The sequence below is a fragment of the Amblyomma mixtum genome, chromosome 9 (assembly GCF_055824585.1).
Source record: "Amblyomma mixtum isolate Tamu chromosome 9, ASM5582458v1, whole genome shotgun sequence".
Taxonomy (NCBI): domain Eukaryota; kingdom Metazoa; phylum Arthropoda; class Arachnida; order Ixodida; family Ixodidae; genus Amblyomma; species Amblyomma mixtum.
The window spans coordinates 63,013,713-63,038,668 of record NC_143020.1 but is presented as its reverse complement, the minus strand read 5'-3'; the positions used below and the strand labels follow the sequence as shown (position 1 = coordinate 63,038,668).

Below are 24,956 nucleotides of genomic sequence, written 5' to 3'. Positions count from 1 at the left end.
AATTGGGCAGCCTTTGTAATCCATCCAAAGTTAAGGCATTTGACCCTGACATCTTACTGGCATCATGATGGACATTGTCCAAAGTCCACACCACTGATCTCCACTAAGTGGCTGGATGCCGCATTCCCGCCTTCCGAGGAGCGCGAGTGAAGCCACCGGAAGTTGGACCGCTTGTCCCAGAAGTCGGGTGTCTGCTGTGTATTTTAATGCAAAAAGTCGTGTCTTTCACCCTTTCGTTCTCAGTTTTTTGCGTTGTTTTCGTGTGATCTCTGCTGTTGTATGAAAGCAACAAGCAAGCTGAACGCGAGAAATGTGAGCATTGTGTGCAGAACCCTGTAATTTCTGCGAAAGTGAAGAAAACAGGCATGCAGGTCTCACCCTGCCTCGGCAAAGGGGTATGTGCATTAAACACTATGTTCTTGCCTGGTTCTTGTCTTCCGAGCGTAAAGGAGAAGTAGTGGAATGACGATGACCTTAAAACCGAATTTTCGTGCAGTAAAGAAAAGGCACAGCGCGAGAGGAACGACTGACAAGAAAGGCGAATGGTGCAGTGCGCGTGAGAAGCGCTGTTAGAAGTCAACTTCACCAAGCACCACGAATTAAAGACCATTCAGGCTTAACTTGCAACAACACGAAACAGTACATGACACGCTCCGTCGAAAAAGCAGTACCATACCTTTTGGAGGCGCTAATGTGAACCAACCGAACACCGTCGACACCTCACAAGATAGTAGCCTAGCCCTCGCTCCGGTTCGGTCTAAATATAATTCGGTAAAATGGTCGCTGCAAAGTAAGCTGCCTGGTGAATGTTTCAACCTATTCTTTCGTATATTTATCCCCCATTGATAGATAGCATAACTTGGGCCTGGGCGTGGGAACAAGCAAACGAGACGACACCGAGCCGAGTAGACGAGGCTCCATGCTTGCTGCGTGTAGCGACGTCCTGTCGTCTGCTAGTGTCGTCCCATTGCGATGCAATGGGCCCTAATTTTTGAAAAGTCTTTCCTGAAGACTTCGCTGGTCTCCTCGCTCAGTTGGCGGTGCAAAAGGTAGGCATTGTCATGGTAAGTGGGAAAACGAAACTGGACCTGAAAAACTGTGCCGAGGTCCGATTTCATGCACTGCCAAAGGCTGACTTCCGGGACAAGGCTGCTTACTTCCGGTGGCTTCACTTCCGGGCGCCCGATGCGGCATCCAGCTCCCTTAGTGGAGATCAGTGGTCCACACAGGTAGGCTTAATAGCTAAACAAGTGTCAGTCAGCTATGCTTAGCCCAATGCCATTTTTTTTAGTTATTTGCTCCTTAGACAGCGTCTATAAGGAGGAAAAGGCTAACGGCTAAAAGCCTTATGAGGCCTTGGTGTCCTGCACAATTTCTTGCATCAATGAACAGAACTCGCGGTGGTGACAGTTCGGTGAGAATAGTTCCCACATCACAGAAAACAATTTTTCAGAACACCGAAGGCAATATCATCATCATTCACCACAGCTTCAACTAAAGCTTCCATATCCAACAAACTGCTCTTTGATAGACAACCTTCAGGAAAGCACATATGGACAAAAACTGCAGATTCTAACCTGGTGAGTTCTGCCATGAAAGTACACCATGGTTGTGGTCCCCGGAGCTCAAACCTGCATGTGAAAACCAGGTTACATCCACTAAGACAAAAGATTACACGTGGCACAGTTTATGCGGTGTTATGCGCATAACACAGTGAATACGAAATAAAACTCGTAAAAGAGCTCTTCCAGGTTGTATATATTCAGTAGGTCGAGCTTGAAAAGAAGTGTGTTCAAAACCAAACATATGTCTTAATTCTGCATGCAGACAGTTACTACTATAAAACTCATGTAAAATTGACATCTGTCGACAAAATTACAGGCCTACTGGAAACGAGCCAACAGCCATTGCATTGAAGAATGCAAATGCACAATTGCTGGCTTCGTGGGAAGCACAGTACAAGTCTGCCTAACACAGGCTTAAGAACTAACACGTGTCAGTTATGTTTCATGACAAAAAAACTTCATAGAGCCATCATTTTTTATTAAACCTTTTATAGTCATTGTACTGCGCACAGAAAAAAAAACTTTCGGAGGATGACTACTGGAAAAATTGCCCAGGTTACAGCTGCCCACGAATGTTGCCAATTTGCCCAACATGGTGTTTCGCCTCCACCGTCTCCAAGAGTGCAATTAATGGAGTAGAAGCACATCTGAAAATGCACATTCCTCTGTCGTGAGTGCAGTTAGAGCAAACCATATTTACGTGTGCAACACCCACACCTCCAATTTTGGGGCAAGAAATGAGGGGGGAAAAAAAGGAAGAAACTAGCGTGACCGAGTTTCCCAATGCACTGCTCTGAAAAAGGTTTAAGGTGACCAGTTCTTCTAACACCATGGATGGCACTAAAGCACATTTCTGTGACCATGATGATGAGGCAAGCTCATTGGAACTAATAACAGTGAGAGGTGAAGATGACAGTGATGAATTCTTATGATGCAAGGGCAGCTTTGGTGAAAGAACACCATGGTGCAAGGCACTTTCGTCAACACAAGGGTGTGGGCCTAATACCCATTTCCAGGCATTAAACCTACATGCGAGATGCCCGCTCCAATGACTTGGCCACCGTTGCAGGGAGAGTGAATGTGGCGAGAAATATTGAGTAAAGGTGCGACTTGTCATCAGTTGTTGCATTACTCAGAGGAGAAATCACAGCAGCACTATATTCATTTTACGGACCTTCTGTGATGCAGTCGAGAAAAACTAAAGATGAACACTGTGGGTCAGTAAATCCGGTAAAACTGGTGTGGCATGGAGCAACGGTGTATAGCATCACTAGAGCACACAGCTAGAGGCACAAAGCGTAGGCCAATTTTTTTAAATGCCTTCCCATTATAATAAAGCAATTTCCAGCTCAAAAACAAATCAAAGCCTATACCACCATCATGAAACGAAACCCATACACAATGAACTCCAGATGTGCAGATCAACATTCAGTATTGTGAGAAAACAAAAAAAGATATTTTCGAAGTACAGTCCATAAAGTCAAATGCTGCGTGCTGTGAAAAAAGGCTAAAAAAAAAGAAAAATGTCAGAATGCAGGCTAAATGCACAACACAGCAATGAATATACTAGTTTGGACAGAGTCAGCAATGCTGAGTGCATGACGAAATGAGGTCAGTCACTTCTGACCAACCACAAGGAATCATGACGTACTCTTCAGCACAGCTAATAAGGACGCCCATAAACCAGTGAATAGCAGAAAATACAGTAGCATGTAGAATACAGCACAGGATTTGCAGAGGTACGTACAGTATTCACAAAACCCCAACCACACACAAAGGAAAAGCGCAAACTGCTGGAGTCACACACCGAATGACGTAAGCAAGCATTCGCAAAGATTCGAGGCCAAACACCACAAGAATCAGGACAAAGATTGATGTGTCAAACACAGATGCAACAAAAGGCCAATAATTTCAACGCATGCAATTTTCACCCTTCATGTTTGTGCTTTGAGTGAAACACATGAAAGAATACTGAATAAATGAAAGAAACAATTTGCAGGCAGAACAGAATGGTCACACGCCTAGCACAACTGAATTTTGTGCTTCCATTCGATGTCGCACATGAAGCTTTTTCACAATGACCATCACCTCAGAGGTAATTTTGCTTCGATCTGTGAATAACAGGATGGGGTCAGATTCACCCCATTTAGCACCAAAACTAAAGGCATCATTTTCTGCCACGTTTACCTCTGATTGAATATGATATTGTTGGTACCAATGGGCCTCCTTTGTTAAACGTATGCACCAGATGCTGCTTTTTTTTTTAGTTCGTCAATTAACTGTATATTCAGCTGTCTGCTAAATTTTTGTCAAACAAATACTTTGGTCAGGAAATCAAAATTTATATCCAGATATCAGTTAGGCAAGAGTACAGAATAAAGTATACAATTAAGACAACCGGTGATAGCCAGCACTTGATGCATGAAGCTATGTTTAAAGCAGGGGATACTCATCTGATTTCAGAGGACAGTATAACTGTAGCCGACTGAACTAAACGCGTTCCTTGCATTGGCGTCTCCATAATCTGTACCTGGTTCTCGTGAATCACCCCATATTGGACATCACAACCATGCTGCTTATGAACTCTGTTAAGGATATACACTAAGAATCTGAAAGAAAAACCACGAATGAGTAGTTTGCCTGCCGTTGGCTGTGGAGCATAATTCTTTACTGGAGCTTGCTTTCAGTTCGGTTTTAAGCTGCTGTTAATGATGTGTGTTCTAGGAGGCCGGCATGAGCTACTTACAGTACTTAACATTCAGCTCCAGATTTGATCCAAGGTATTTCATATGTGCTCCCCAATTTAACCATCAGAGTATGCACTCCCTCTGCTGCATTCAACCTTTAGTGGCTTGAAAGCATAAATTTTTCTCTGCTTAAGCATCTTATCTTTCTCACATCTCCCGAAGGTGAACTGGGAGTTTCCCATAGTTCCACTACCTGCCTTTTCTCTACAGGATGCCATTAAAGTTTTGAGAGCAACGTTCCCAGGACGGATGCTCCTCTTGAAACAACACAACATCACTGGTTTGATGGTGGGAAGCATCCTGGGGTCCTTCTTTTCTTCCAGTGTTCTTTTATGATCGTTCTTCAGGCACAAGCTGACAGCAGCACATAACTCTTGGGCTGTAACACTGATCTAAGCTCAGAGAGCATAGGCTGCATTCATACCCCTATTATCAACATTCTGCTTTTCTTTTGCCACTTTTTTTTTTTTTTTAAGTGGAGCCTTCGTCATCAGGAGGGTCGTGGATTTAGCCATGCGTAAGGGGGATGTGCATAGACTGACAAATGGGGACCCAGTGGTTCCTGGAGCCCAAGCGGAGGCAGACAGGCCCTTTCATTGTCCGTTTACTCCAGCCAGTTTGAACTGTCCAATAGGGCCTGTTATGAGGCTCTTCTTTGTACTTTACGCTCGGAACAGAAGGTAAAAGAATAAATAAAGCGCACTGGATGGTTTGCTCCTATCCTGGAGTTCATCCAGTCAAAGGTCTGCGAACAAAACAGCAGTGCTTAGAGCCACTCTGCTGCAATGATGGCTTCAGTGTGGCTCCATGGAAACAAGGCGACTGGTATAATTGCTGACAAACATTTTCTCTTCAATTCTGTGAACCGAACTAAATCCACAGCACAGCAAAAGTCTCCCCCGCTCATCTCAAATACACCCTGTGCTCTTCCAGACAGATCGAGCCACCTCATCCCAAAAACTTCCTAATCTCATCTGCTGACTCCACTCATTACCATCAATACTATGTTTGGCTTCTTTCAAGGTATGACCCTTTTGGAGTAGGACACAAGAATTTGGAGAAACTTCTTTAAAACACTACTTGTTTGCAATATTCTTTAGAGCTGTCATCAACACGTTCTTAAAATTTATTAGAAGAAGCTTATACTTTTGGCATGCTCATAAAGTCTCATCAGGACATCAAATACAGAAGAGATGCTGCACTGGTCCTTTGTGCCATATAGACATGCAAATATGGGACGTTCAAATATTGATATTTTCAAAAACAAATCAACAAAAAAATACACCAAGTGTACACAAGTGTCTGCTTCTTGATTAGGCAGCATAAACAGCATACAACCTGTGATGTGGTGATGGAAAATGAGTGACAAATTGAAAGCCATGAACTGACAATTAAGTGGCCTCTAATTAACATCATGACAGGTAAAAAAACCTTCATAACTCTCATTTCAAAAGACCAGAACAAATGCCTCAATTATCCGAAGGTACACCCATGAAATGCCACCCCCCTATAAAATGACCACAATGCGGCAACAGCTTATGAGGAGGCTCCATTGCCCAAACAGCGAACAGCACCTGACGAGCAGCTTTGGTGTGTCGGAAGAACAAAGCGGACGGAACTGACGGGAACACACATAGGCGAAAAAATGGTGAGACTGCTTATAAAAAAAACATTTGACATAAGACAACCCAAAGGGCACTGAAACTCCCTTGGACGTCCCATGGACATGCACAGCACGTGGAAAGAGTTTCGGTGCCCATTGGAAGCCAGATGACGTCCAGCTGACATCGCCACGGGCTAACAAACTGAATCTGCATGTCTAGGCAATTTCTTGGTCTAGCAGCAAGGACCCTTCTATGGTCAGCCCTACATCTGCTGTAGGCACAACACAGGTGCATGGACTACAATGCACCATGCAACAGGTGAAATTTTTACACATGCGAAAGTCAACAAGTGGGCTTTGCCACATACCTAAGCCTACCAAGAGATAGTGGAGCTCATGCTAGAAGAGGGGTGAAGGCAACGAGACGAGTGCCATGGGTGTGGGCATTAAGCACGTATCACATCATGGACAAAAATCTACTGAGAATGTTTACTAGATTCGAATCGGAGCAAAAGCACGGATCTGTGCTATGTAGAGTCGACGACAGTGAGCAGGCAGTGCCACGGGACAGAGCAGAGAAGTGAACTAGACAGAGCAATGCCAGCTTCTGCATGTGCACCCGGGCAACGAACTGTGACGCATGAGTGCACCTCGTCACATTGCTGTGACGTTAATATACAACAATGCACATCCACTCCAAAACGGTGCCTCCACTCATGTCTCATCTGCTCGTTGACTTCTAATCAATGGCCAAACCTGTCCCACACATTGTGTTGCACACATGCTGGCAAGACTAGGGTGCCAGCACTGTGCACTACTACATCGCAGTATATTTCACATGCAGCTACCACAGTGGTTCAAGGCTGACAGCAAGATCCCTCTCCTGTGGTTCTGCTGTGTAAGGGAAGTGGTGCTATGCATGTGACCACCCACATAACGTCATCTATGGCGATGAAGCATTTCAAAGTTGCGGTGTGTATGCTGAAAAAAGTCACTCGTGCACTGTGCAGAGTCAGAAGCTATTCCTCTTTAGTCCATGCCGTTTAAAGCAACAAATGGGATCCCTACAAGTGAGAGCCATGACCTTAATGATGCTACTTATGAGCCCTCTTTCTTATCATGAAATCATGAGCCACCATAAATCAAAAGCACGATGTGCTTTTTGTGTAGTCAAAGAGAAGGCGTTGTGCGTACAGAGCTGGCTTTATAACAACTTTAGTTTGATTTATGGGGGTTTGACGTCCCAAAGTGACTCAGGCTAGGAAAGATGCCGTAGTGAAGGGCTCCGGAAGTTTAGACCACCTGGGGTACTTTAAGGTGCACTGACATTGCACATTACACGGACTTCTAGAATTTCGCCTCCATCGAAATTCGACCACCGTGGCCAGGATCAAACCCGCGTCTTTCAGGTCAGCAGCTGAGTGCTATAACCACTGAGCCACCGTGGCGGTGGCTTTCTAACTGCAACGTACTTTGCAATCCTTCTTCGAGCACACAAAGTAAACATTCCTTGCATACGCAGCTGAGCTCGTAAGTGCACAGATTTAAGGAATTAAAAAAAATATAAATACATTTTAATATAAAACATTCTTTCACCCCAAACCAGAATTATTTTTTTAATGGCGGAAATATTTTTCTCAATGATAACTTTTAAGCCATCCTACAATGTAGGATACTATGCAGATTCGCAGCCTGTTACATGTCGTAAACCCTCAAGCGTTTCACATTGACTTCAATACCGCGTTTATCATCATGTGCGGTGGTTTCCTTAGTGACAATGGACAGAAATGATTTGTTTTTATTGAAGAATTACAATGTATTCAATGGGGTTGAATTTCAAGACTGGAGCTTTTTGAAAAACTCCACTACTACTGAATTTTAATGCAAAATATGTCAAGCGAGTTTTACAAACAGCCAGACTATAGTCAACATTTTGAAATGAAAACTGCAGTAAAATACTAATGTGCACAACTGACCCACAACTGACCCAAATTACAAACATCACAATACACTACAAGACTGCAATGTTTTTCGTACGCATTAATCACAGTATTTTTTGTTTCAGCAGCCACGATCCTTGCAGCCTGTTATCAGGAACACCTTATGTAAACAGAGAAAGCTTTCTTCAAGTAACACCGTCACAACAAAGAAGCTAACACAATGTGACATAGTCAGAAGCGGCTGGTATTCTGACAACCAAAATAGATTAAAAATGATGCAGACACAATGATCCACAAATACGCCATTTATAGTCAGCATCGGCAGTGCTTTGAGTAATGGTAAAGCAGATGTTGGTGAACTCTTTTGCTAGTTCTCATTTCAAACAACAGAGAACTCCTCAAACCACCAAATTAATGCAAGACACATCATTCTGAGGCTGGACACCTGCTTCTCCTCACTCATTCCTGCCACTAGAACTGCTAGAATAAATGCACAAAGATTTAACAAGAACAAGTTTTCCTCTATTGTCATACAAACATTTATAGGTTCGGATATAAATGAGTGAACTGATAATGAGAGTAACAAAAATTAGCCCACTCAGGCTTAAAGATTAGAAATAATTATTTTGTACACTTTTACTCCCCGAAACATCAATGAGGCAGGGTAACATTTAGCGCCAGTGAAGAATATTGGGTATAAAGTTTTTGAAAGTCTCATTTAAACAGGAAATGATGCCATCTATGCAAGGCCATGATTTAATTTCCATTCATGCAAATTTATGAGCTTAGCAGGCTCACTCTCTGTATTCATGAAAGACTGTTGCCTAAGAGAACAAATGTTTTCTGAAAACTCCGCAAAAGTGAACAAAACTTACAAATGTAATTAATGGTTAGCTACCAACACATTTCATAAGGCATTCAGCTAGAATCTCGTTAGCTTGCATATAAAAAGGTAGCTAGGAAAACACATTGACTAAGGGCATCACGAACCACTGCTATTCTTTGTGAATCGCCTTTTTGTGCTGGTTCAAATTTTTCCCCCGAGTGAAAGTCTTATGGCACAAATCACACTGGAAGGGCTTTTCACCCTTATGGGATCTAACGTGTCTCACAAGGTGTGCACGTGCCGCAAAAGCCATGGGGCACAGCTGGCACTGATACGGCTTTTCACCCGTGTGGGTACGGATGTGTCTCACCAGGTGATACCTCTGCGCAAAGCTGCTACCACAGTGGTCGCAACGGTAAGGGCGTTCGCCTGTATGAGTGCGCTGGTGTGCCTCCAGATGGGCCTTCACCGTAAAGCTGCTACCACAGTGGTCACAAAAGTAAGGTCGCTCGCCTGTGTGAGTGCGACGGTGTCTCTCCAGATTTGGCTTTTGTGCAAAGCTCTTTCCACAGTCGTTACAATAGTGTGGCCGGTCGCCAGTGTGGACTCTTAGATGCCGCACAAGATCGCATCTTGTTTTGAATCCCTTGCTGCAGCGGGTGCATTTGTGCAGCTTATTTTCTGCGGGATTACCACGGTGGCGACCCATACCAGGAGTAGATTCCATGCAGCGGCTCACAGGGTGCCTTTCACTGGTCGAATCTTGCAGAGGAGGTGTGCCATGGTTGCTGTGTGTCACGACTGAACCTGCGTTGCACAGGCAGAGTAATTTAAATAAAATGAAAGAACCAACAATCCACACTTCTCATGGAGCTAGGAATAAAAGTAGAATGCAGAGGACACTCTCATCAAAAGTGGTGGATGTCTATCAAAAGTTTTGTTCAACAGATCTGCCTTAAGGAGAAATCAGGCCTGAAACAAGATGTCCCTAAAGTCCATTCTGCACGCAGGCAAAAAAAAAACATTTAGGCTGCACGAGCTGTTATCACTGCAAAAAAATAAATAGGGCAGCCTTTGTAATGCACCCAAAGTTGCGGCATTTGACCCTGACATCTTACTGGCATCATGACGGACATTGTCCAAAGTCCACACCACTGATCTCCACTAGGTGGCTGGATGCCGCATTCCCGCTTTCCGAGACGAGCGCGAGTGAAGCCACCGGAAGTTGGACCGCTTGTCCCAGAACTCGGGTGTCTGCTGTGAATTTCAACGCAAAAAGCCGCGTCTTTCGCCCTTTCGTTCTCAGTTTTTTGCGTTGTTTTCATGTGATGTCTGCTGTTGTATGAAAGCAACAAGCAAGCTGAACGCGAGAAATGTGAGCATTGTGTGCAGAACCCTGTAATTTCAGAGAAACCCAATAAAACAGGCATGCAGCTCTCACCCTGCCGCAACAAAGGGGTACATGCATTAAACACTATGTTCTTCCTTGGTTCTTGTATTCCGAGCGTAAAGGAGGAGTAGTGGAATGACGATGAGGCTAGGCCACCTTAAAACCGAATTTTCCTGCAGGAAAGAAAAGGCACAGCGCGAGAGGAACGACTGACAAGAAAGACGAACGGTGCAGTGCACGTGAGAAGCGCTGTCAGAAGTCAACTGCACCAAGCACCACGATTTAAAGACCATTCAGGCTTAACTTGCTACAATACGAAACAGTACATGACACGCTCCGTCGAAAAAGCAGTACCATACCTTTTGGAGGCGCTAATGTGAACCAACAGAACACCGTCGACACCTCACAAGATAGTAGCCTAGACCTCGCTCCGGTTCGGTCTAAATATAATTCGGTAAAATGGTCGCTGCAAAGTAAGCTGCCTGGTGAATGTTTTAACCTATTCTTTCTTATATTTATCCCCCATTGATAGCATAACTTGGGCTTGAGCGTGGGAACAAGTATCGCAGTAAAGAGCAGAGTTGGCGAAGCTAGGCAAACGAGACGACACCGAGCCGAGTAGACGAGGCTCCATACTTGCTGCGTGTAGCGACATCCTGTCTGCTAGTGCCGTCCCATTGCGATGCAATGGACCCTTATTTTTGAAACGTCCTTCCCGAAGACTTCGCTGGTCTCCTCGCTCAGTTGGCGGTGCAAAAGGTAGGCATTGTCATGCTAAGTGGGAAAACAAAACTGGACCTGAAAAACTGTGCCGAGGTCCGATTTCATGCACTGCCAAAGGCTGACTTCCGGGACAAGGCTGCTTACTTCCGGTGGCTTCACTTTCAGGCGCCCGATGTGGCATCCAGCTCCCTTAGTGGAGATCAGTGGTCCACACAGGTAGGCTTAATAGCTAAACAAGTGTCAGTCAGCTATGCTTAGCCCAATGCCATTTTTTTTAGTTATTTGCTCCTTAGACAGCGTCTATAAGGAGGAAAAGGCTAACGGCTAAAAGCCTTATGAGGCCTTGGTGTCCTGTACAATTTCTTGCATCAATGAACAGAACTCGCGGTGGTGACAGTTCGGTGAGAATAGTTCCCATATCACAGAAAACAATTTTTCAGAACACCGAAGGCAATATCATCATCATTCACCACAGCTTCAACTAAAGCTTCCATATCCTACAAACTGCTCTTTGATAGACAACCTTCAGGAAAGCATATATGGACAAAAACTGCAGATTCTAACCTGGTGAGTTCTGCCATGAAAGTACACCATGGCTGTGGTCCCCGGAGCTCGAACCTGCATGGGAAAACCAGACCACATCCACTAAGACAAAAGATTACACGTGGCACAGTTTATGCGGTGTTATGCGCATAACACAGTGAATACGAAATAAAACTCGTAAAACAGCTCTTCCAGGTTGTATATATTCAGTAGGTCGAGCTTGAAAAGAAGTGCGTTCAAAACCAAACATATGTCTTAATTCTGCATGCAGACAGTTACTACTATACTTACACTCATGTAAAATTGACATCTGTCGACAAATTTACAGGCCTACTGGAAACGAGCCAACAGCCATTGCATTCAAGAATGAACTTGCACAATTTCTGGCTTCGTGGGAAGGACAGTACAAGTCTGCCTAACACAGGCTTAAGAACTAACACGTGTCAGTTATGTTTCATGACAAAAAAACTTGATAGAGCCATCATTTTTTATTAAACCTTTTATAGTCATTGTACTGCGCACAGAAAAAAAAACTTTCGGAGGATGACTCCTGGCAAAATTGCCCAGGTTACAGCTGCCCACGAATGTTGCCAATTTGCCCAACATGATGTTCCACCTCCACCGTTTCCAAGAGTGCAATTAATGGAGTAGAAGCACATCTGCAAATGCACACTACTCTGTCTTAAGTGCAGTTAGAGCGTACCACATTTACGTGTGCAACACCCACATCTCCAATTTTGGGACAAGAAATGAGGGGGAGAAAAAAGAAAGAAACTAGCGTGACCGAGTTTCCCAATGCACTGCTCTGAAAAAGGTTTAAGGTGACCAGTTCTTCTAACACCATGGATGGCACTAAAGCACATTTCTGTGAACATGATGATGAGGCAAGCTCATTGGAACTAATAACAGTGACAGCTGACGATGACAGTGATGAGTTCTTATGATGCAAGGGCAGCTTTGGTGAAAGAACATCATGGTGCAAGGCACTTTCGTCAACACAAGGGTGTGGGCCTAATACCCATTTCCAGGCATTAAACCTACATGCGAGATGCCCGCTCCAATGACTTGGCCACCGTTGCAGGGAGAGTGAATGTGGCGAGAAATATTGAGTAAAGGTGCGACTTGTCATCAGTTGTTGCATTACTCAGAGGAGAAATCACAGCAGCACTATATTCATTTTATGGACGTTCTGTGATGCAGTCGAGCAAAACTAAAGATGAACACTGTGGGTCAGTAAATCCGGTAAAACTGGTGTGGCATGGAGCAACGGTGTATAGCATCACTAGAGCACACAGCTAGAGGCACAAAGCGTAGGCCAATTTTTTAAAATGCCTTCCCATTATAATAAAGCAATTTCCAGCTCAAAAACAAATCAAAGCCTATACCACCATCATGAAACGAAACCCATACACAATGAACTCCAGATGTGCAGATCAACATTCAGTATTTTGTGAAAACAAAAAAAAAATTTTCGAAGTACAGTCCATAAAGTCAAATGTTGCATGCTGTGAAAAAAGGATAAAAGAAAAAAGAAAAATGTCAGAATGCAGGCTAAATGCACAACACAGCAATAAATATACTAGTTTGGACAGAGTCAGCAATGCTGAGTGCATGACGAAATGAGGTCAGTCACTTCTGACCAACCACAAGGAATCATGACGTACTCTTCAGCAAAGCTAATAAGGATGCCCATAAACCAGTGAACAGCGGAAAATACAGTAGCATGTAGAATACAGCACAGGATTTGCAGAGGTACGTACAGTATTCACAAAACCCCAACCACACACAAAGGAAAAGCACAAACTGCTCGAGTCACACACTGAATGACGTAAGCAAGCATTCGCAAAGATTCGAGGCCATACACCACAAGAATCAGGACAAAGATCGATGTGTCAAACACAGATGCAACAAAAGGCCAATAATGTGAACGCATGCAATTTTCCCCCTTTATGTTTGCGCTTCGAGTGAGAAACATGAAAGAATAATGAATAAATGAAAGAAACAAATTGCAGGCTAAACAGAATGATCACACATCTAGCACAACTGCATTTTGTGTTTTAATACCATGTCACACATGAAGTTGTTCACAATGACCATCATCTCAGAGCTGGTCTCGTTTTTATCTGTGAATAACGGGATGGGGTCTGATTCATCCCATTTTGCACCAAAAATCAAGGCACCATTTTTTGCCATTTTTGATTACGCATAATGTTTCGGAACCAATAGGCCTCCTTTACAGGTCACGTCTGCTCTAACACAGAATTAAGCACACATAAATCCACTCCAGCACATTAAACGTACACACCAGATGCTGATTTTTTTTAGTTACCCAAGTCACAAGGCTACTTGACGAACTGACATGCGATGCCCTGCTGACACCTGCACAGACTTTCTTACAAAAATATCCAACATCTCCTGATTGTTACAACTGCCTTAAAACAAGTGCCAATCTGACCCATTGCCTGCTGGAATGCCCCATGGCCATTCAGCCTCTGGGTGACCAAATAATGTGATTCTACTGCTACTACCAACTGCCCACCACAAGAGTACACATGTTGCAGGCTTCACCTCATGGCTCTATCTGGTCAGGTGTTCAGGTACTACCACGACTGAAATGAGAATCCCACTTAGAGCTTAATTTAAACTGTAGTAGCAGTAGTAGTGGTTTTAATAAACATAATAAAAGGAAGGAAAAGATTTTTGCTAGCCCCGGCATCTGCCATTGCTACGGGAAGCACGTGAGCTGGGGCAGCTGAAATAATTGGACAGCAGGCAAAGTGTAGAAATGAAATGAAAGAGGGGGGGGGGGGGGGGGCAGTTAAGGAAGGATAGAGGAAGAGGCACACTATACAAGAAATCTATTTACATACTGACATATTAACATATACACAGGTCGCACGCGCGTGTTCAACTAATTAGGTAGAAAACAAACACAGGCGCATGACAGAATGCGCAGTACAGTTGGAGTGGGGCATCCAAAAATTAAACTGTTCAACAATGCATGCCAGTGAGTCCTGCTACACAACCCTTGAGCTAAGAAGAAACAACAACTTGGTGCCTGTTTTGATTCCCGTTATTCCCTCCATCCCAAACCTAGTGCCATTCCCACGAAAAAAATTACATTATTTTCTAAACGAGTTCATCAAAAAAATTTGATTTGAGGGCGGTCCCCATTTCCCTTTTCAGATACCTGTAATTCAAGCAAAATCATTAAACACACTTCCGTCTCACTTTGTACATAGACACAATGCACTGACGTCATTGCATATGCAATTTTCAAGCTTATGAGCATCAAGCAATGGAGTCATGGAAGGCTGGCAGGCGTGGTAGTGAAGGTTTCTTCCTCTGGAACCTTGAACACACGGGCTTAACAGTAACGGCCTGCAAGGTAATGGAGAACAAATGAGCGTCACTATAAAAGAAACAGAAATGCCACAAGCAGCAGGGTCTGTGCTGTCTACTCCCCCAAGGTGGAGTAGATTTGTAGTAAGGGAGTAATTACTCATCGACGTCCACCCGAGCGCAGCCATATGGCTACAAAGGAAAGCGATACAGCTTTCTCAGAAACTTCGTAGTTAAAGAAAAATGAGTAATTACTCCAATGAGTAATTACTCCCGTAAATCTACTCCACCTTGGGGGATTTCCCTAAAAACATTTGGTCAACACTGTTCCCACTTCGAGTTATTGATCAATTCGCTCTCGCCCTACCATAAGCTTGCCGTCCCGGTTAGCTCAATTGGTAGAGCGACTGCTCCGGTGAAGCGGTGGTCCCGGGTTCGATCCCCAGACCAGGACGAATTTTTCTTTAACTACGAAGTTTCTGAGAAAGCTGTATAGCTTTCCTTTGTCGCCGTATGGCTGCGCTCGGGTGGACGTCAATGAGTAATTACTCCCTTATTACAAACACATAACTCAAGGTAAGGTTCTGCATATGTTCGTAGCAGTAGGTTGCATTCAAAGGTTCTTCCTCAAGCATGTACTGTTTGTCTTCCTAATACTGCTCCTCACGCCTGCAACTTGAGACAATGTGTAGTAGAGTAAGCAGAAGTCTTCAAGGCCACAAGCATCATTTTTTATATGCTTTGTATATTGAATACGTATAATGCAGTCATAGATCAGCGGACTGAGTCATGAGTGGACTCACTCAGGCTCATATTCAGATGATTTCATATTACCACAATGATTTGCAATTGATATATCATTCGTGATACGTATAAAAACTGTATAATTTTTTCACGGGGGCAAAACAGCACTTAGCTGCATTAAGCTTAAAAATGCAACCCAGGCAAATAGAAAAATGTAAGTGAAAACATCAGGGTACAAGCCTAATCCAAAGAGCGTCAAACTGAGAACATGCATTCGTGAGCCTTGATTTGGAACTCTGTAGCCACACACGTGTGGCCGAAAAGTGTGACCAAATTACCAAGCAGGCAGCCAATAAGGAGTTCACAAACTGGTCATGCTTTATGGCCACATATGCAGCGGCAGGGACGTCAGAGGAGGATAATGAAGCGCATCCAATATTGATGTTTTTTTCACCATGGCATCGACCGAATGCCAGCTTACAATGGGACCGTATGCCTTGCCACAGAAAAATTTTGACTTCTGACGCCACACGACCACGTTTGTGTCTGTGGCCAAATGGTCGCTGTCGTGACATGTGGCAACACAGTACGTAGGTCAGGATGAGATGTCCTCCACTGACCCTTTGAGGGCATGATTAAACATAAAAATATGGCAATATTTATGCATTACAACCAGCCAATACAAATTCAATAAAGTATTTTCAATTCGGAACATGAGAAATACGTGCACAACCAACCAAAGGTTTGCTCAACCAGAAAAAGAATGCTTCTGTTGCAATCTTAAGGTGATGCAAAAGAGACTCCTGCCTTACTTTTATGAAATCTTTGCGTCTGAAACTTCCTACCAAAAATATTATGCCAAAAGACAGACAAAAAAGCAGATATGAAATAAATAAAATGATGGCTAGAAGATGAGGCATTATCACAACTAAGAAAGCGAGGACAATTTGTGAGCCTGGAGGAGATAGTGCATAACTTGCAAGGAACTCTTAGAAAAGCACACAGTGGCTAATGAGCCATCAGACTCCAAGAATCATAAGAATGAAAAAATTGCACAACACATCACAGAAATCAAAGGAATATAGCGCAGAATACACAAAGTAGCCTTGAATGGCAAAAAATAAACAGAACAGAATTTAAAGCTTACAAATAGGAAGGGCCAGTAGAAAAATACAACAGTGAACCACTTTAACTTCCGAGACAAGGCGGCACTCGCCACAAGCCTGAAACAAAGGGGATGCCAACAGTTATCTATGTATCAAGGGGAGATCTCTTGGTGCGTGGCACAAAGACATGTCCCGCAATACATATTTTACCGGACAGGAGCATCAAGCTATTGGTCGGAATCGACTGCATGCAGTTCTTCCTCTGGAATCTTCTTCCCCTGGCTAATGGTACGCCTCCAAAGCCTGCAAAGCCGAGAACAAACAAAACAGGCCCAGAACACACAGAAAACGCGACACCATCATTGTCCAATATGGCTTTAGGATGCAGTCCTGCTTTTAAAAGCAAAGTATTTAGCGCAATCGAAGGGTAGCATGCATTTTTCATTCCTGTGAAGCGGCCATATTAGGATGCCAAAAAATACCGTTGTACTTTCATGTCATGCGAGCATCAAGGAGGCTACTTTCGTATACAAAAAAAAATACTGGTGATACAGCTTGAAGCTGCGTGTATTAGTTTTTGGCGTAAACCACTTGCTATAGGTACCATCATCGGGATATGGTTCACCAGCTTCCACAAGTCACCGTAACACACCATGAACGGCTGCCACACATACCGCGACAAAGTTCATAAATCATCAGCCTTTCTACCGCAAAGCTCTAGACTGCAAAATAACAGACTGTTGCATTTGCTATGCGATTACGAACACAGAACACAGACATCCGAGAAGAAATGCGAACGACGCGATTTCCGTCAACGCGCTGTCTTTGCTAAAGCCTCCTACAAGGGAGATAAGGCCTGGAAAGTTCACTGGCTAGCGAGTCAGTGAGATGGTCACGGCTGAAGAGACACACCTAAAGAATTTACATAAATTAACACCAATTACAGCTTTGCAATTCATTGCGTCTACTTGCCCGCACATGCATGTGTTCAAGTAACACATTTCAAGGAATAACTCCGGCAGGTTTCACGGAAGCAAATTTGTCTATATTGTGCTTATACACTTCTGCGGCTCTCATGTCCCTGTAAAGGCGTTAATAAGCCCGAATCTTTCGTGACTGTGCGGTGACATTTGGCCACGCGTGCACAAAGACGGAGCATGCCTTCCCACGCGCATGCTGCAAAAGCGACGTCACTGTGTCGCATGAAGTATGCTCTGTATGCGCATAGATTTCCTTCTGCAAAGCTTCTTCTCACACACTGACAACACACAAAAACGAATATGTCAAGCAAAGGATTGAAGAACTGGCACAACCGAAAACACACGAAACGTTAGATTTGAATTTAGATGTGGGGCTTATCCTTTCATAATGGGCAGACGTTAAACCAAAGTCCTAGCCAACTTTGTGACGCTACGGCGGAGTCTGTCCCGCCGTGTCGTCACCACCACATAACATTTCAGCGTATTCCAATTTTCAAGGTGGCGTTTTGTTGTTTCGAGCACCCTGGCCTTGGAAATGGGTTCCTGTTCGCTCCCTTCGCTGTCAGTCGTACTGCCCTCTGTCGGTTGACCCGATTCAAAACCCAGCGCCTGCAGAAGGGTACTTCCACTCGGTTGGCAGGGGTGGAGCGATCAACATATTAGAACCACATGTTCGATCGTGCCCTCTTCCTGCTCACAAATCGTGCACAAGAAGACTGCATAGTCCTGGCCGGCGATGCGGGCTTGCCACTTCTTCGTGCGCAGCACCCCCGCCCGAGCCTCGAAGAGTAGGGCACTGCCAAGGAAGTTGTCATAGAAGCGCTCCTGCACAATCTCTCGCTTGTGCACAGTGTACAGTCCGAGAGCTGGCTTGGCCTCCGCACCGGTCTTCCACAGCGCTGTCTCTGTCGCCGCCACACGCTGCCCCACCTTCGTTTTTCTCCAGCAGGTGCCTTCGGTGTCAGTGATCGTAGGCAGTGGCACGCCATATTTGCTCCCCAACTTTCGTACCCTCCTCTTCCAGTGCGTACACATAGCAGAGTAGAGCAGATAACGCTGTGCTTTATGGGCCCAGCGCTCCTCCCCAAGAGTCTACGACCGTATCTTGCGATTGAGCTTAGTCGTTGCCTTCTGTGCCTCGAAAGAGGACCACCCCACGTCTGCCTGCACAGCCTTGTTCGGGGATGTACAGTAGGCACCCGGAGCCTGCCATCCCACCTCTCTCTGTCGCCGCTCCAGAAATTCACCGGTTCCCAACGAGACACACAGCACAGCGTTCGCATAGGTCAGTCCCGGCACCATCACCGCCTTCCAAATGGTGCGTAGTACTTCCAGTCTGTTGAACGACCATAGCGCCTTGCCTATCAGGACACATTGGTTTCGTAGCACCTTCGCACGGAGGCCACTCCATAGACTTCTACGCATGCCTGCTGTGTCGTGAGCTCTATTCCGAGGTACCTGTAGGCATGCGCCCACAGTAGTTCACGTCCCTGTAACATCGGTTTCGGCTAAACGTCCGTCGGGACTCGGCACCAGCACAACATTGCGCTTTTCCCTGCGCTGAATCGAAGACCCAACTGTTCTGCATGGGCGGTGCAAACATCCAGCGGCTTCTGGAGGCCTGGTTCCGAGCCCGCCACAAGCACGATGTCGTCAGCATACATACAACAGGCCTGGGAGGACCTGTCGCACCACCCGCCCACCGTCCACGTATGTTAGGTCGAACCCTGCGCCGCACCGCTCCAGCTCGCCTTCCAGATCGCTCAGCAGCAGCATGAACAGCAGTGAGGAGAGTGGGCGTCCCTGACGAAGACCCCGCTGTACCTCAATCGGGCGAGACCGGAGGCCCTGCCACTCCACCACCACTTTAGTGTCCGTGTAGAGCGCGCGAAGCCGGGCGAATACCTCTTCGGGCAGTCCCCTGAGGCGCAGCCTATTCCGCAGGACTCCAATGGTCTACGCAGTCATAGGCCTTCTCCACATCCAGGAAGGCAGCCCACAACTGTCTGCCCTGACCTGTCGCGAGCTCTGTGCACTGGGTCAGGATGAACAGGTTGTCCTCCAACCACCGACACTGGCGAAAGCCTCGCTGCAACTCACCCACCACCTTTTCCCGCTCCGCCCGTGCTTGCGTCCGTCTGCGCAGGACTTGAGCGAACAGCTGCCGCGGTCGTCGCAGCCTTTGCGCAAGAGCAGCATTCTTCCAAGTTTCGAGCCAGCAGGTATTTCCCCTGGCTCCAGAGAGGTGCTGAGGGCTTCTTTCAATGCCTGTTGCTGCACCGGGCCTAACTTCTCGAGGCCCGGTTCCGTGCCGGATGCTGAAACGGTCCAAAGTCGAATGAGTGCCATTATTGATGCCGCCCGCGATGCAGCTTGCGCCTTCGTACAATTTTCCTGCATGTTTGGCGTAGGAACGTTACAATAAATAAAAATAAACATATCAGGATCATGTATAGACAACCGCATTTAAGTATAGTGACGAAGCAAAGTCTGATCTTCCAGCGCGATCGGAAGCAAAACCGAATTTCGACACCGTTGGTTTCGATATCGCACCTGATAATAGTATCGCGTATCACTGTAGTGTCCGTTCGTTCGCCCGCAGGAACAGGGCGTTATCATTTTAAAACGAAAAAAATTAATGGCTCATACTGTTGTGACCGAGACGTGTTAGCAAATTTGTCCGCGTTTCAGATTGGTCGAAATGGTCGTGTGATGTCATGGCGCGCGAATTTTGACGGGTGTCCACCGAGATATGCGAGACAGTTACTGCGCAATTTCCTTCCCTCAAATACAATTTCCATTTTCTTCACTACGGACCCTCTTTCTTCTTTCACTCCACTTCCTCCCTTCTTAGTATGGTGCGGTTCAGGTGTCCACTGAGATGACAGAGAATCACAGCGCCATTTCCTCTCCTCAAAAAGCGTTGCGTTCAAAGGACAACACATCGCGCCGAACGGATGGTGGCTTTCCGTGTACTCCCTGGACGCGCTACAACACGCTGTCGAGTTCCAATCCTAAAGGCAAAGATTAAGCGTTATTAATTGGCAGTTAATTAATGCACCAACAGATTTTGAAGTGAACAATCGCGTAGCAGAATGTAGCACTCAGGCTTTCGGCTTTTTCACTTTAGCCGCTAAAGTTCCTGGTAATTTTTTTGTTCGAGACGCGAGAAGCGACCGGACTAATCTCGACTGATCACAGCCATGAAGAACTGCATCTACGTTTTTCCAGATTACTGTAGTTGATTTTGACCTGCTATCTCAAAGTTTTCTCGCCGGCTTTAAATCGAGCGATGCAGCAAGCGACGGGCATTCGTAGTTCGATGACTGACGAGCACGATTGTTGCTTATGCCGCTGCCATGCTGTTTAGTTCTTTTGCGGTCGCAAGTCAGCCCAAAGAGCTTCGTTTTCAAGTCTTAATTGGTGCTGTCTTCCGGACCGCTGGACTGCCATCACTAAACGTGGTATCTGCAGAAGGTGCGATCGGTATAGCCTTCCGTATCCCGGACGCCCCCTGCAAGTCGTGACGCCAGCCCTCTGAGTCATACATCGGAGGACCCGACTCTAGTCCACCGCGCAAGCCGACGTCTGCTAGGGGACGCACCTCAGTTTGGACCTATGCCGGCGCTTACCCGGAAGCGAAAGCAAACAACAATGTCCACCACTGGCCCCCCGGGGACAGTCGATACCTGAGTCGATCATGCTGAGTGACAGATTTCCGCTGCATGCGTTAACATTGACAACGCCGTGGCGAAGCGCCGGACGACCTCTCTTTCTTCTTTCACTCTGACCTTCCTCCCTTTCCTTACGGCGTGGTTCAGGTGTCCACCGTGATATATGAGACAGATACGGCGCCATTTCCTCTCCTCAAAACCAATTCACCAATTTTACCGTAGTCCATCGGCATTCAACATTTTCATTGCCGTTGATGTTTTAATTTAGACTCCAATGAGTTTTAATGAAAGGAAGTATGCATGAGAGAGAGAGAGAAAATCTTTATTATGGCAAGTGTGTTAGACCCCCCTTGGGTCCCTGGAGCATGGTCGTCCGAACATTCCTGTGATGTTTGCATAACTGGCTACCTGGGTCAGGGGACGCCTGAATTGCACTATCAGGTAGTAGGTCAGGTGGTGAGAGAGATGTGGGTTGCAGTTAGCGCTGACAACGTTAACTGTGGCAGGCATGAGGCATAACAGCAATAGCAATAGGCCGCGCAGTGTTCATCCCGTGATCAGCCATTAACTGCCACCTACCAGGGTAGTAGGGTTTGCACTGTAACGCACTCAGCATCACAGACATCAAACTGCGTATATGCCATAGCTTTTGCTCTTTAACCAGGTTCAACGGTAGTTAAACTGCAACTAATTTTTAATATACAGCTCCTGTCCGGGCTTGTTTTCAGAAAACGCGATCAGGTGACACTGCACAAAGATCCTTGTATGCTTCACTGCAAATGCAGGTACTAAAGTACGTTCTACTTCAGCAGTTGTAATGAATATCGGTGCATTCCTAATTGAGTACAGGAGGTCATACCTTAGGGTGCGAGCACCTTCTTGCTTTTGCCCCAACACACAGGGACATCCCTATTTATCTGCCGGAGCAAAAAAAAGTAAAAACTCTGGGTGCAATCTAATGGTGGGCCTGTAATCAAAACCAAAATTGCTGACAAGATAGGGTATGTGTTCTATTGTACTTTTATGGAGCATAACTGACTACGACTATCATGCGCCAACGAAAGCATAGAACCTGTTTGCTTTTATGAAACCTCTATGGTGCTTAAAATCTCATAGCTTGATAAGCTTTCTACTTTTAAAAATATAAAAACACAAGACATGTCCACAAGCGCACTTTCTCCAAAGAGCAAACAAAGGTGAAAAGACCGGTGGGCATTCAGAACAAAAGAGTGGAAAATGCTTTTCCTGACCACTTTGTCCAGCTTTGCGCACAACATCAAATATGATTTATAGTGACCACTTCTCCGCACAGCTCGCATGTTGAGGTCTTTTTCTAAGAATAAGCTGTGTGTATAAGTGTGTACGTCCAATATGCGAAGGCGACATAAAATGACTTCAATGAATGCCTTCAATAGGAAAGAGAGCTCGTACACTGTGAGGCATTCATGCTTTTACATCAATGTATGGACAGAACGAGTGCAGTACCTTTTATTTTGTCTGCTCAATAAATGAACCGATTTGCAACTTTGCAAGCACTGTTCTTAACACATTATTGATTTATGGTTGATTTATACTGTAACCTGGGCATTTAAATTCTTCTATAGGGGCTATTGGAACTTATTCTATTGTTTGCATTATTTCTGCTGTGACCACAGATTCACCTGATAGTATATTCCTCCAGGCCTCACATTTAATGGAATTCAATATATGCTTTACACAGTTTTCTTGCTTAATTGAGCAACTCTGATAACAAATGCCAAGAGCTTTCAATCTGAGAACTTAACAATCAGCAAATTATTTTTACTTCCATTTAATAAGAACAGTTCAGCTTTGGGACGCCCAATTAAGTAATTATATGACATAGGTCCCATATTAAAGTTTTAATCCTTGCATTCTCTCTCTCCGTTTCATCAAAATGCCTTACAATAAGTGGGTCTTATTTTACCTCAGCACATACAAATTTTTTTTCTATACATATGTATGTACATATAAACTTATTTAAATGATTCGTTTTTGGAGTTACCGTGAATTCAATTCAGCTATAACAGGTTTTACTAGGTGTATCTTAAGATTTGCTTCAATATTTCATTCAGAGGTTCATTTATTCATATAAGCTGCCGCGGTGGCTTAGTGGTTATGGTGCTTGGCTGCTGACCCGAAAGTCGCGGGTTCGATCCCGGCCGCGGCGGTTGAATTTCTTTGGAGGAGAAATTCTAGAGCCCCTGTACTGTGCACGTTAAAGAACCCCAGGTGGTCTAAATTTCCGGAGCCCTCTACTACGGCGTCTCTCATAGCCTTAGTCGCTTTGGGACGTTAAACCCCATAAACCAACCATAAACCAATCATTTATTCATATATTTCGCACTACCTCAAATGCCCTTTGAGGGGGTATCACATGAGGGAGTGTGTTACAGAGCACAACAGAGCTTCAGTTGATGATCTGAATAGTGATGGGGTCAGTGTGAAGTACAACGTGGGCACGCAAGTCATTTCATGTCTTCCGCAGTGCATACCAAAAATGAAGACAGATGTGCAGATGTTTGGTTTGGTTTTATGAGGTTTAACGTCCCGAAGCTACTTAGGCTATGAGAGACGCCATAGTGAAGGGCTCCGGAAATGTCGACCACCTGGGGTTCTTCAACATCCGGGCAGGCAGAGGATAGGTGGTCTTTTCTTGGCTTGTGTGCCTGAAGGTGCGGCACGCAAGGATGATAAGACTTGGGCGCTATAGCATAACAGAATTTAAGACACATACATATTCCTCTAATGTGACGTCGCATAAATTGTTGAGATGAGCATTGAATTTGTTTGGTCACACTTTCATGATAAGAACAAGTAGAGAAGATGAATCTATAGAGGCACAGTTTTGTATTGCTTCTAGTGCAGTAGATTATTTTGATTAGGATCCCAATTAGCTCAGGCATACTCTAGTTTGGGCCTTACAAATGTTACATAGGCTAATGATTTCAATGATGGCGGTTGAAAGCTCATAAACTATAGAGCTTATAGAGTACCATTTGTAGGGAATGTTCATCCTTGATTTCTTCATGTCGAGCTTGTGCAGCACCTTGATCTGCTTTCTAATCGCCGCTGATGACAAAGTGACTCGGAACTCTGCAAAATTTTGTCGTGTCCACGTGTTGTGGGTCTTGTTATGTTTTGTATGATGTCGCCGATTTGTGGTGTAACTGCATTTGTATGGTGAAGTTTGGCACGTGAGTATGCTCAGAGAGTCAGTTGAAATGATGCAGTTCACACTGTTATCATTTATTATTTTTCTACAGCCTCAGAGAAGGCGCAACACTCTGCAATAAAGATGGACGCACTCTGAGATAGTTTTAGCGTTCTTTCCCAATTCTTTTGCACTACGCCACTTCCAAGGTAGCATGCTGCTTTTGAACCATTGGCATAAAATGCTGCATATTCATCATAATTTTTCTTTCCTAAACATTCTTGTAACATATGTTGATTAGCCTTTATTTTTTCTTAAAATTTGTTATTGTGCGTTAAAGTGAAGTATACAAGATAGCATCATGACCTGCATTCATTAAGAAGCAATTTAAAACATCAGCACGGGGCTGGACCTTCTGCAACTGATGGAAAACTGGTGCCACTGGCACGTGCAGTTTCCAGAAAGGCTGTCCAAGCATCCAAAACAATGAGCTGCGCCCCACTGCCAGTTGGAGAATCAAGCAATTAATTGGCTCGGTAGGTGGAGAAGTTTTGCAGTTTTTGAAGATGCCGTTTCATTTTATTGCTAGAATTAAAACCAA

General features: G+C 44.9%; 1 protein-coding gene across 4 annotated transcripts in view; it reads right to left on the bottom strand.

Moving 5' to 3' along the window:
* The window catches only part of LOC149329334 (uncharacterized), a 44,611-nt gene that overhangs the window by 11,476 nt on the left and 8,179 nt on the right, over positions 1-24,956 (bottom strand). The window contains exons 1-5 of one of the 4 annotated variants that reach the window (XM_089561947.1): positions 16,740-16,867; positions 16,571-16,646; positions 11,359-14,718; positions 9,393-9,488; positions 1,578-1,631 (exon numbers count right to left, since the gene is read on the bottom strand). In XM_089561947.1, the coding sequence (XP_089418073.1) occupies positions 1,578-1,631; positions 9,393-9,408 (70 nt within the window). In that variant the 5' untranslated portion in view covers positions 9,409-9,488; positions 11,359-14,718; positions 16,571-16,646; positions 16,740-16,867. Of the gene's footprint in view, positions 1-1,577; positions 1,632-9,392; positions 9,489-11,358; positions 14,719-16,570; positions 16,695-16,739; positions 16,868-19,609; positions 23,388-24,956 lie in introns of those variants that run through there. The other 3 variants (XM_089561949.1, XM_089561946.1, XM_089561950.1) reach the window with 3 other exon arrangements.